The 12,388-nt window shown below is 38.6% G+C and overlaps 1 protein-coding gene across 21 annotated transcripts in view; it reads right to left on the reverse strand.

Annotated features, from left to right (window-relative positions):
• Window positions 1-12,388, reverse strand: part of EYA1 (EYA transcriptional coactivator and phosphatase 1) — a 129,165-nt gene that overhangs the window by 92,280 nt on the left and 24,497 nt on the right. For all 21 annotated transcript variants that reach the window (XM_078393831.1, XM_072999037.2, XM_078393829.1 and 18 more), the window contains 3 exons: window positions 7,044-7,121; window positions 5,318-5,387; window positions 4,887-5,032 (listed from right to left, as the gene is read on the reverse strand). In XM_078393831.1, coding sequence (XP_078249957.1) covers window positions 4,887-5,032; window positions 5,318-5,387; window positions 7,044-7,121 — 294 coding nt within the window. The remainder of the gene's footprint in view (window positions 1-4,886; window positions 5,033-5,317; window positions 5,388-7,043; window positions 7,122-12,388) is intronic.

Below are 12,388 nucleotides of genomic sequence, written 5' to 3' on the forward strand. Positions count from 1 at the left end.
ACCCAACTTTAGCAGCAATAACTTGAATTAATCATTGTATTTATTTATTTATTTATTTATTTATTTATTTATTTATTTATTTATTTATTTATTTATATCCCGCCTATCTAGTCGATTAAGACCACTCTAGGCGGCTTACAACAAGGGGTACAACAATGAATAAAAGCAGTATTACATAAAATAAACAACAATAGGGCTAAACACTAGGAGAGAGAAAAGAAGGGGAATCAAGAATTACCTGGGGGGGGGGGAGGCCTGCCAAAACATAAGTGTTTTTAGTTGCTTTTTGAAAATACCCAGCGAGGTATGACTTTGCCAGTCTCTCACATCATTGTGAAGGAATTTTAGCCCATTTTTCTTTACAACGTTGCTTCAATTCATTGTGGGATTTTTAAAATTCATTCATTCATTCATTCATTCATTCATTCATTCATTCATTCATTCATTCATTCATTCATTCATGTACATTCAGAGTACAGCTTGGGGAGAGTGTCTCGGCCCCGTGGAGCCTCAATTGTGGGGTCCCACAGGGGTCGATCATCTCCCCAATGCTGTTTAACATCTATATGAGGCCACTGGGTGGGGTCATCAGGGGGTGTGGAGCATTGTGTCATCAGTATGCGGATGACACGCAGCTCTACATCTCCTTTTCACCAACTGCAGGAGATGCCGTTCTGTCCCTTCAGTGCTGCCTGGAGACCGTACTGGAATGGATGCAGGAGAACGGGCTGAGGCTGAACCCGGACAAGACGGAGGTACTAAGGGTGGGTGCCCCCACAGTTGGGGATTTGGGAAACTCCCTCACTTTTGGAGGGGTGACCCTGTCCGCAGCTTGGGGATCCATCTGGACCCGGCACTCACTATGGAATCTCAGGTGGCGTCCGTGGTCCGTACCGCCTTTTTTCATCTTAGGCGGATAGCCCAGCTGCGATCCTACCTTGATGTTGGGGCGCTCGCTACCTTGGTGCATGCCCTCGTAATCTCAAGATTAGACCACTGTAATGCGCTCTACGTGGGGCTACCTTTGAGGCTGCTGCAGAAACTACAGGTGGTGCAGAATGCGGCGGCCAGATTACTCAGTGGAGTGAGAAGACACCAACATATTTCACCCACTCTGGCCGCTCTGCATTGGCTGCCCATCCGATTCCGCATCGACTTCAAAGTGTTGATGCTCACGTACAAAGCCCTAAATGGTTTAGGACCTCGATACTTGGCGGAATGCCTTCTCCCACCAAGATCTACCCATGTCACTCGCGCGAGCCAGGAGGTGAAGCTGGGGAGCCTAACGCCGAGAGAGGCCCGGAAGGAAAAGACTAGAAATCAGGCCTTCTCGGCGGTGGCTCCTCGTCTCTGTAACAACCTACCTCCTGAGATTCGCATGGCTCCCTCGCTGGGTATTTTAAAGAAACAATTAAAAACATGGATGTTTAGGCAGGCCTTCCCAACAGATAAATCCTGACGACTTTTCCCTTCTCCTATAGCTCTCCCATTCTGTTTAGTTTTTTGTTATGTAAAATGGTTTTATATGTATATTATTGTATTATTTTTATGTTGTTAGCTGCCTAGAGTGGTCCTAACACGACCAGATAGGCAGGATATATATAAAATAAATAAATAATAAATAAAATAAATAATATTTATTTATTTATTTATTATTTTGCACAGTTCTCTTAAGGTCCTGCCACAGCACTGCAATCGGGTTAAAGTCGAGACTTTGACTGAGCCATTGCAACACCTTGGTTCTTTTCTTTTTCAGCCATTCTGTTGTAGATTTGCTGGTGTCCTTGGGATCACTGTCCTATTAACATGACTCAGTTTTGGCCAAACTTTAGCTATTGGACAGATGGCCTCACATTTGACTCTAGAATACTTTGGTATACAGAGGAATTAATGGTCAACTCAATGACTGCAAAGTGCCCAGGTCCTGTGGCTGAAAAATAAGCCCAAATCATCACCCCTCCACCACCACACTTGACAGTTGGTATGAGGGGTTTGTGCTGATATGCTGTGCTTGGTTTTTCCCAAATGTGGTGCTGTGCATTACAGATAAACGTCTCCACTTTGGTTTCATCTCTCCAAAGGACATTGTTCCAGAAGTCTTATGGTTTGTCCGGATGCAATTTTGCAAATCTAGGCCATACTGTCTCATGTTAGAAGAGGCCTTCTCCTGCCAGTCCTTCCAAACCAACCATACTTGTTCAGTCTTTTTCTAATTGTACCGTCATGAACGTTAACATTTGACATGCTAATTGCAGTCTATAGGGTCTGAGATTTAACTTTTGTGGTTTTGGCTATTTTTCTGAGCATCGAATGGGCTGACCTTGGGGTGAATTTGCGGGACATCCACTCCTGGAAAGATTGGCAACTCCCTTGAATGTTTTCCATTTGTAAATAGTCTTCTTCACTGTAGAATGATGGACTTTAAATTGTTTGTAAATGGACTTCTAACTCTTCCCAGATTGATGGGTAGCAACAATTGCTTCTCTACGGTTATTGCTGATGTGTTTCCTCCTTAGCACTGTGTTAGCACACACCTGAAAGCTCCAGACCAGCAAATTGCTAAAACTTCAGCTTTTATAGAAGTGGTCATGCTTGCCAATGATCAATTACTCAAAGGCATTTGGTTAGCAGCACCTGGGTGCTACTTAGCCTCTTAATTCCTATGGAAGAAGTAAATGTATATTTAGTTTTTCCACATGGCTTCTCCATTTTGGCTTTATTTTATAAAATAAATAATGACACAGTGTCATATGTCATGTGTCGTTGTTCATCTGAGGTTGTATTTGACTAATTTTCAGCTCTGCTAAGGATCAGATTATTTTTATTATATCCTAATACCTAAAACCATAAAATTCAAATAGGATGTACTTTCTTTTTGACATGACTGTATGGGCATTATAAATGAATAACAATAAACTGAATATTAAAAAAAACTCATCAATTTACATCATAATAGAAAAAGAAATATAAAACCAGGTGGAGCTATAATATTTTTTAAAATGCATTATATTACTGTATACAAGAATATATAACTACTGTATCTAAAAAGAAATAAGAAATAAAGTCAAAATAAACTCAAGTCGGATGAAATCTCTATTTTTGCTCTCATTCAAAAATAATGCCAAAATTCTATTCTATAGCTATGCTGTTCCAAAGTTATACCAGAGGAAGGGAAATGGCATAACTCATAGCAACTATTTGCCACCAATTAACAAATCCTCACTTGGACTCTTGATTGTGTACTTTTTCACCCAACTATGAATAATTAGGAAGCCAAGTGGAAACTTGTTAATTGGCAGTTATTAGCCACTGTGAGTTAAGCCATTTCCCTTCGTCTGGTACAACTTTGGAACAGCATTTTGGTCAGTATGACACAAACTCAAAAGTATTATCCTAACAAGATCATTTCACTGAGCTCAACACAATGAAAAATGTACTTGCTTATTTGTACATGTGATTTTTTTATGCTAGTAATGGGCAACTCTGGCCTTTCAAGGTGTTACTGGACTGCAATTTCCATAATTCCTTTGTACCAGAAATCTGACCAATGCTGATGGGTGTTGCTGACCAAGAACACCTCACCACAGTTGCCCGTCCATTTCTTTAAAAATAGATAACAGGACCATACTTGGAACCATTTTCTTCCTTTGATTTTCCAGGCATATATAAAATAGTGCTCTTTTATATGCATATCACCTAAATAAAGAAACCTTAATTAATTAATTTCCTTAATTTTAGCCGATTAACTGACTATTCAATTGAGGCTGCAATCCGCATTACACTTACTAGGCAGCAAGCCCACTGGACTTCTTTCAGTACAGGGAGACAGCAGCTTTCGAATCAGTGCATAGTTCATTGGCTATATGTTAGTTTTTGCTTTTGTTTCAAATGCTACCAATAAAGTTTTTAGTGTCCCGAGTCATTTACACGTGCATTTATACATCACAAGGGTAATACGCTGCCTTTGCCCATTGCATCTTTTCTCTGAATGAGAAGCCTCATCTCAGAAATGCCTTTACAGAGAGAGACAAGACAGACAGTGCAAAGCTTTTGCAGCAGTAGTTCTGAGCTATACAATTTGCTTCCAACTGAGATGTGCCAATGCTTCTTGTTTAGTTTTGTTTGTTGGGAGATTATAAATCCTTATGTGGACCATCAATTATTGTTGGAATTTGTTGACTTCTGTTCAAGCTGTCAAGTGCTACTGCTTGTTCTATGAAATGTTGGTCTAAAGATAAATGTGGAATTGTTTCCATTAAGTGTGTTTAAATATCTTTGACTTATATCAATGAGACTTCAAACATAATTGGGTCATATCTTCTGCATTTTGTAAAGAATTTTTAAATGGAAAATGAGAATCAAAATAGCATGTTTTGAGTTTCTTTAACATTTTCATTGTAAGGTAAAAGTCCTTAGGTCAAGAATGGAATCCAGACTTAGTTGTATTACAGGAGATGGGCTGAACCCAATAAGGCTTAAGTTAATTATACCTGAAGTCCTGTCAATATCAGCAGATCTACTCTAAGCATGACTAAGTCTGGGTCCACCTATAGTTTGGTAAAACTTGTGAGGAAACATTTCACCTAAAAAACTGACCTATATATGGAGTAACAGAGGAGAGATACAAGCTATGTAGAGCCTAAAGACAAGACACTCATGAGCATGATCCCAAAATCCTGGGGGGAAAAAAGCACTATTACCTCTGACATCTCAAATATATTCTAAAATATTTATGCCACATCATAGCTTGGGGTTTGGTTTGGCTCATAAGCAATGCTATCAAAATGCAGTCCTCTGTTTCTATTTAATTCTACAATCAACAGCAAAGTAACTGCATAGTTCAACACATTACTGTCTCTCAAAATCTCCAAAGCAACTTTACTCACCATATGATGGGATTCCATAGGGCTGACCAGGCTGCGGGTAGGTTGAATAAGCAGTGGCTTGTTGCATCCCTGTGGTAAACTGTGTCTGCCCATATGCAGCCATGGTTTGCGAAGAAGGAGTAGGAAGAATATGTGGGTATGTTCGGCTATTTGTTATAAAATGACACAAAAAAGGGAAGTCTTTGCATTAGATAGAAACATGCAAATATTCTAGTTAAAGTGTACGACAAAATCTGAACTCCTTGGCCACTGTGCAAAATGAATTAATTAACAAACTAGTTTTCTATATCTAAATATACATAGCAATTATTTTAAAGTGTAGCTTCTCTCAAGGTTTCAATTATGATTTAGCAGATGGATTCAATTATCATTATGAATTAAGTTTTGGTCTACTTTTTTTCTCTTTTTGAAAAAGGAAATATACATCTTACTTGGAAGAGTATATCTGTGGCGAGGAAAACGGGTGAGTTTGTCTTGGGCTGAAGCCACTGTTTCCAATTGCTGTAAAAAGGAGAAAAGAAAGCACATGGAAGAGTAAACACACACACACACACACACACCTCTCTAAATATTACTTTTGTTTTGGGAACTTCAGACATTTAAAAATGTTCAGTTAAATTTAAATTGTGCCAAGTAATATTTTGCTAGATTCAGGCTAGCATGACAATTTTTAGTATCTTTAGCATGAGCCTCGTGGCGCAGTGGTAAAAACGCTGTACTGCAGCTAAAACTGTGCTCACGACCTGGGGTTCAAATCCCAAGTAGCCAGCTCAAGGTTGACTCAGCCTTCCATCCTTCCGAGGTCGGTAAAATGAGTACCCAGCTTGCTGGGGGGGGCAATGTGTAGCCTGTATAATTAAATTGTAAACCGCCCGGAGAGTGCTTGCAGTGCTATGGGGCGGTATATAAGTCCAATAAATAAATAAATAAATAAATAAATATTTATTATGAATTAGGCTTTTTAGTTGCTCCTAAGAGACCATTAATAAAATCTAGCAAATTTTAATGCCTTTTTAACATTCCACCATATTTTACTCAATTGAATCATCATAGTATCATAGCATCCCAAGGGTCAAGTCTAGTCTTCTGCCAATGCGGGAAATCCACACCTTAAAGCATCACTGAAAAGTGACATCCAGCTATAACTTTAAAATCTCCAGTGAAGGAGAGTCCCTCATCTTCCAAGGTAGTTGGCTCTCATTGTTAGGAAATTCTTCCCACCAGTTAGTCAAAATCTTCTTTCTCCTGGCTTGAAGCCATTACTTGAAAAATAAGCCCTTCAAATATTTGAAGTCAGTTATCATACTGTCCCTCAGCCTTCATTTTTCCAGGTTAAACATGAGAAGTTGCCTCATACTTTTCTCTTAGGGCTTGGTTTTCAAAGCTTCCTCTTTTATCCAGCTCCTCTTTTGTCACAACTCTGCCCTCACCATTTTTCCTACATTTTTATTCCATAGAACAAAAAAATACCAAATGGACAATTCTTAAGTGTGAAATGTCTGCCTTTTTATGTATGTATGCATTATCATAATTCCAAACAGATTCTGCTGATCTTTATACTGTAAGCTGCTTTATACTGTAAGCTGCTTGAGAGCTGGGAGAAGGATGGCATAAAAATCAAATAATCAATAAATAATAGTCAGCGATTCAGTATCATCTGTCCCAGAATGGAGAACCCAAAGACCAGGTAGATGAAAGAATGCAAGTGAAAAAAATTATACAAAAGAAGTGTGGGACAATAACTGAAACTAAAAGGTGCTTAGCTAATGCCAGCAGTAAGAAATATTCCAGGTGAAAACAGCAGAAGGTACTACAAGGGAAAAATACACTTATGAGCCACTGAGAACTGAATTTCAAAATAGACTTTTTCCAAAATACTATTTCCAAATATTTTTGCTATCTTTGCTAAAGAGTAAGATTTTTTTTCATGCACACTTTCAATTGATGCACAAAGTATTGTGTGAATTAGCAAAATGTAATGCACAGTTTTGGGCAGTGAGCAAGTGATAGGTGGCAACACTGAATAACCACATGGAAATCTATAGAATATATTGCACTCAGAAATGTTTTAATTAAATATTTCCACACAATAAAGGTTTCTTTTAAAGTCTGGATATCTAATTTCAACTATTAAAAATTATTTAATTGCTTCTTTACCTGATCCTGAGAAACTGTCTAAAGACCCGTCTGCTGTTGTAGTAGCAATCTCGCTGCTGCTCATTGGCTCTGTTTTAACTAAAAATATAAATACAGCATGTTCTATATACACTAATACATGCACACACACAAAAAAACATGCATACGTGCAAAGCACAACTTAATACTAACAGTTTAGCGTCATATACATCTAAAAGCAAATACATATTTCTCTCTCTCTCTCTCTCTCTCTCTGTGTGTGTGTGTGTGTGTGTGTGCATGAGCTGTGTGTGTCCGTACATCTGAATGCAACATGTCACAAAGGCCAAATTTATTTTACATCTTATCTATGTCTTTAAATTGACACACAAGAATACACAGAACAGTTGAAAATGAATAAAAGCTACTACAACCCCATGTATTACTATTTTATTGAATAATGTATTACTTGACTTTCTATTACTAGGAAGTACCCAAAGGACAAAAGATAATGTCAGATTTTGACTACGTTTATTAACCAAACCAATTCCATTATTTTGTATACCTTACCCTTCTACTCTAATCTTTTATGTCTGATCTATATAACACTGAGGATAATGTATGGTACTGTAGCAAAGGTTACTAAAGTTTAGTGTGTATTTGTCACATGCACAGTTTCATTTCATCTCCCATTCTCTAAGCCAGTGGTGTCGAACTGTGGCCCTCCAGATGTTCTTGGCCTTCAACTCCCAGAAATCCTGGCCAGCAGAGGTGGTGGTGAAGGCTTCTGGGAGTTGAAGTCCGAGAACATCTGGAGGGCCACAGTTCGACACCACTGCTCTAAGCTATGCATTTTGTGGGCATCTTTTAACATTATGGATTTTGCACATTCCTGATAGAATTACTGAACCTGCTTTATATTTAGTCTGCCTGCCAATCCATGTAGCTCAATAGTCTCTGTGCTGATTATCAGAGACACTTTAGGATTCCACGGAGAACTCTTTTCAAGCCCTGCCTCAGTTGTTATCAACCTTGGATAACCCAGGTATTCTTGGACTGCAGTTCCCAGAAGCCTACACCAGCAGCTTTGGCGGCTGGCATTTCTGGGAAGAGCAATCCAAGAACACCTGGGTTACCCAGGGTTGGGAACTACCGCCCCATCCAGTTTCCAGGATTTTAATACCTTTTGCATGTAAAGTATATTCTCTAGCCACTGAGCTTTCATCCTTCCTTTAACTGTAATCTGGTTAACTGAATTAGGACAGTGATCATATTTGTATACTGGAAAAAATGACTTAGCAATCTAGCAAGATTTAAGGCACTATCCTAATTAGTCAACATGCCTGAGGGTCAGGTAAGCTGACATCAGGCCAACCTAAAGTTTGCTTGATTCAAACCACTCCCAGCCTAGGGATATTGGAGTTACTTATGACTATCCTCATCTTGGGTTAAATTTGTGCCACCACAGAGGCCATGTTCCTGGATATAATATAACTCATTTCTTTTTCACCTCACTAATTTTCCAAAAAACCCTCTACAAATCTTTTGCTGGCTGATCTTCGCCAGCACAGTAGCCCTGCTGGCAGATTTCTAATATTAGTGAGCACAAAGGGATCCTCCCAGCACATGGAGAGTTGAGCAGTTCTTCTATCTGTTCTTTGGTGCTTTCTTTGTGCTCATATATATTCTTAGAACTGCATTGCTGGAAGGTGACCCTATGGATCACCAAGTCCAATCCCTATCAAGAAGGCACAGTGGGGAATTGAACTTCCAACCTACACTACTCAACTATCTATCAGCTGTATAGATGCAATTTTACATTTTATTTTTATGACATACATTTGTATTTCACGGTTTAATGTTGATCACAGTGTCTTTGTTACTGGGCAGTAATAATATTGAAACTAATCACATAAGTAACATTTTAAAATAGAGGATTCTCAAAATAGAATCCCTGATATTTTGTGTTTATACAGACTTAAATGAATCTGCTGCAACTACAGAACTACATGTTCTAGCATAAGCTGACTATGGTTGGTAGGGCTATAAAACAGGTGTAAGCCTTTTCAGACACAGTAGTCTAGAAGGAAGAGTAAAGTAGAATTTATTTAGTAGAGCCATCCCAATATGATGCTCTGCAATTGTTCGGGATTATAATCTCCAGTGCAAAAAACTGGTGTAGGGAAACTGAAATTTAGAGGCATTTGAAAAATAGGAAAATTTCAAGAAGTAAATATACCTAGGTTCACATGCTTCCAGCTAGAAATCCTAAGCATAATCCTTGGTTACAGAGAAAAATGTGAATGTAACTCCTTTCTCTTATCTCTAAATACATTAATACCTACTACCTTCTGCCTCTCCTTAGTCTCCATATGTTCCTTAATCTAAAACTTTCCTTGAAAAGGCAGCTCACATTTCCATTGGCTAGCCAGAAAGAGGGTTTATCCAATTCCTGTATGATACAATAAAGTAAGACAGCAAGGACAGACATTTAAACTTCAATTTGAAAAAAAAAAAATCACTCTTATTTTAAAGTCTGACCCAGGCACTTTGGAACTGAAGCATATGTGAAATATCAATCAGGTCAGACACACCTCCTCAGAGATTTGTGACAGGATGGAGTGGGAAATGTGTAGGGCTCAAAATACGAACATACATTCCAGCCTGAACAAAGATGAGAGTGGTACATTCTTGATTTAAAGTATTCCAGGATGAATCTAGAGTTCTTCACAGGCAGTTTTTCCTAATTATTAAGCAGGCTTAGTTCTCCATAACAGCTATTATAGCTCAAATGACTGGAGTGCCTGGCTGAAAAGGCAGGGCTCGGGAATCCCCACAACACCTTCCAGGACAGAGGGGAGCAGACACCAGGCAGATCATATGCAGCTGATGGGCTTATGTGCACTGCCAACTGTACAGACTTGGGCAAGTTGTGTGGACCCAGAGGGCTATAAGAACCAGGGACTGGTAAACCACTTCTGAGAATTTTATACCTAGAGAACCCTGGGAGAATTGTCATAGGTCAACCATGAATTGTTGGCATAATTACATTAATTCATTACTTGCTTATTTTGCCTTTTTTTGCCCAGGTTGAAAAACTTTGCTTATATCTGAAAGGAGTGGGATATAGATAATTACATTTTAACTGACAACTGCCTGGATTACTTAAACACGTCTCAAAAACAACTACTGAAGATTATAGTTGCAAAAACAGCTTACTAATAATACAAGATGGTCATGACTGAAACAAAAAGCTGTGACTGTTCAACCAGACAATATTTTGTCCACAGTATTTAGCTAATGGAGTTACATGTGTGAACTGGGGCAAGTTGAGCAACCAGAAAGATGGACTGGTGAACCACTTTCGAGTACTTTATGCACAGAATATGCTGCAAAGGTCGCCATAAAATTGATTTGATGGCACATAACTATTATTAATGCTTCAAAACCCAGCAATGGATGGGAGGAATCAATCAATGATGCTTACCAGCAACCTTTGCCTTCTAATTACTCCACACCTAGAATAGTATGTATATTGCCAAACTGGATTAGCTGCACACGGCAGTTGTGAATGTTGCAAAATATGTGTAAGAGTATGACTAGGACTACCTAACGTCCAGAAGCAAAATGAACCGTCCCCAGAACAATCTTGGGAGTAAAAGCCAACATATATCCTAACTGTGGAATAAATTGTTTCACCATCCGTTTTCTGCCCTAAAAACAAATGCCACGGAATGTTGTGAATGTGTGTAGAAACCGCTTCAACCACATTTCAGAAATCCCGTTATTTAAGTAGGTTGAAATTGTACTCAAAGACCACAGGAATTTGGTCCCGGCTTGACTACATTTTTCCTGTATTGTCAACTGCTTTATTTTTCAAAACCCATTTTTATATTGATATTTCTTGGACAAGTATTTCATACACTGCTTATTTCATACACCACTTAAACGTGGTGTACAACTGACATACAGTGGGGTCTTGACTTAAGAACGGCTTGAGTTAAGAACATTTTGACTTAAGAACCACTCTCATAGGAAAATATTGACTTGACTTACATACTTAGATTTCAGTTAAGAACTGAAAAAAAACCACGTGGGAGGCAGGGAAAGTGCAAAATTTGAACTTTCAGTTAACTGTTGGCCAGTGAAAAGGGTGCCTGTCTGCTTCCTCACTCCTCCCAGCGTTTAGAGAGTGGATTGGGAGACAGTCTTCAGACTGCCTGGTACTGTCCTGCCTGGACTGTATTTTCCCTGCCTTCCCTGAACCTTTCTTGACCTAAGAAAAAAAGAAACATCTCTAGTGGTCGAAGGCAGAATAGCAGCTTCCCATTAGTTTCTATGGACGGAAAAGAGCAGATACAGATCAAATGGTTTTCAATGCATTCCTATGGGAAATGCAGATTTGACCTGAGAACTTTTTGACTTGAGAACCGCCTTCCAATACGGATTAAGTTCTCAAGTCAAGACCCCACTGTACTTTGTTGCTGTTGTTTTGTGCTGTGAAATTGCTTTCAATTCATGGCAATGTGATGAGCTACAAATCTTCATTATCATTAACAACCCTGCTCATGTCTTGCAAACTTACAGCCATAGGTTCCTTTACTGAATCAGTATATTCAGTCTTTACGTTTTCCTGCATCTTCAGTTATTCCACTATCATTGCATTTTCCAGTGAATTTTGTCTTATAACATGCCCAGTGCGATCACCTATTCAGTGATTTTTGCTTCTGGAGAGAATTCAGCTTTGATTTCATCCATTTATTTGTCTTGCTAGTGATCCTTGTTATTCATAAAATTCACTCCCAACATCGTATTGAATTTATAAGACTTTTGCCTCACAACGTTCTTCACTGTCTGTCTTCCACATGCATAGACAGTTATCAGGAATGCCACAGTATGGATGATCTTTATCTTGGTCTTCAGTGACACATTCATGTTCTTGAGGACCTTCTCTAGCTCCTTCATAGACATTCTTCCACATCTGTCTTCTTCTGATTTCTGGGATGCAGTCTCCAATGATTAAACCAAGATATAGAAATCCTTTAACTAATTTCTGCTTTTTCAAAAAGTAAGTCACCTAATTATTCTGTAATCAATATTTGGCTTCTTAATGTTCCACTGTAATCCCTGATTTGCACTTTCTTCTTTAACTTTCCTCAGAAGTTGCTTCAAGTCATTCCATTTCCTGTTTAATATGTTACGATCCAGATATTTTAAACTAATGGTGTTTCTTCTACAAATCTGCACATTACTATAGACTATACTGGCAGATGCAACCTTTTAAACGCATTAGACATTTCTGGAGAATTTCCATTAAGAACCAACAAACTGATTACTGAAATACTATTATGGTACAACTACCCTAGTTTTCAATTATAATGCCAATT

Source organism: Pogona vitticeps, chromosome 4, assembly GCF_051106095.1.
Source record: "Pogona vitticeps strain Pit_001003342236 chromosome 4, PviZW2.1, whole genome shotgun sequence".
Taxonomy (NCBI): domain Eukaryota; kingdom Metazoa; phylum Chordata; class Lepidosauria; order Squamata; family Agamidae; genus Pogona; species Pogona vitticeps.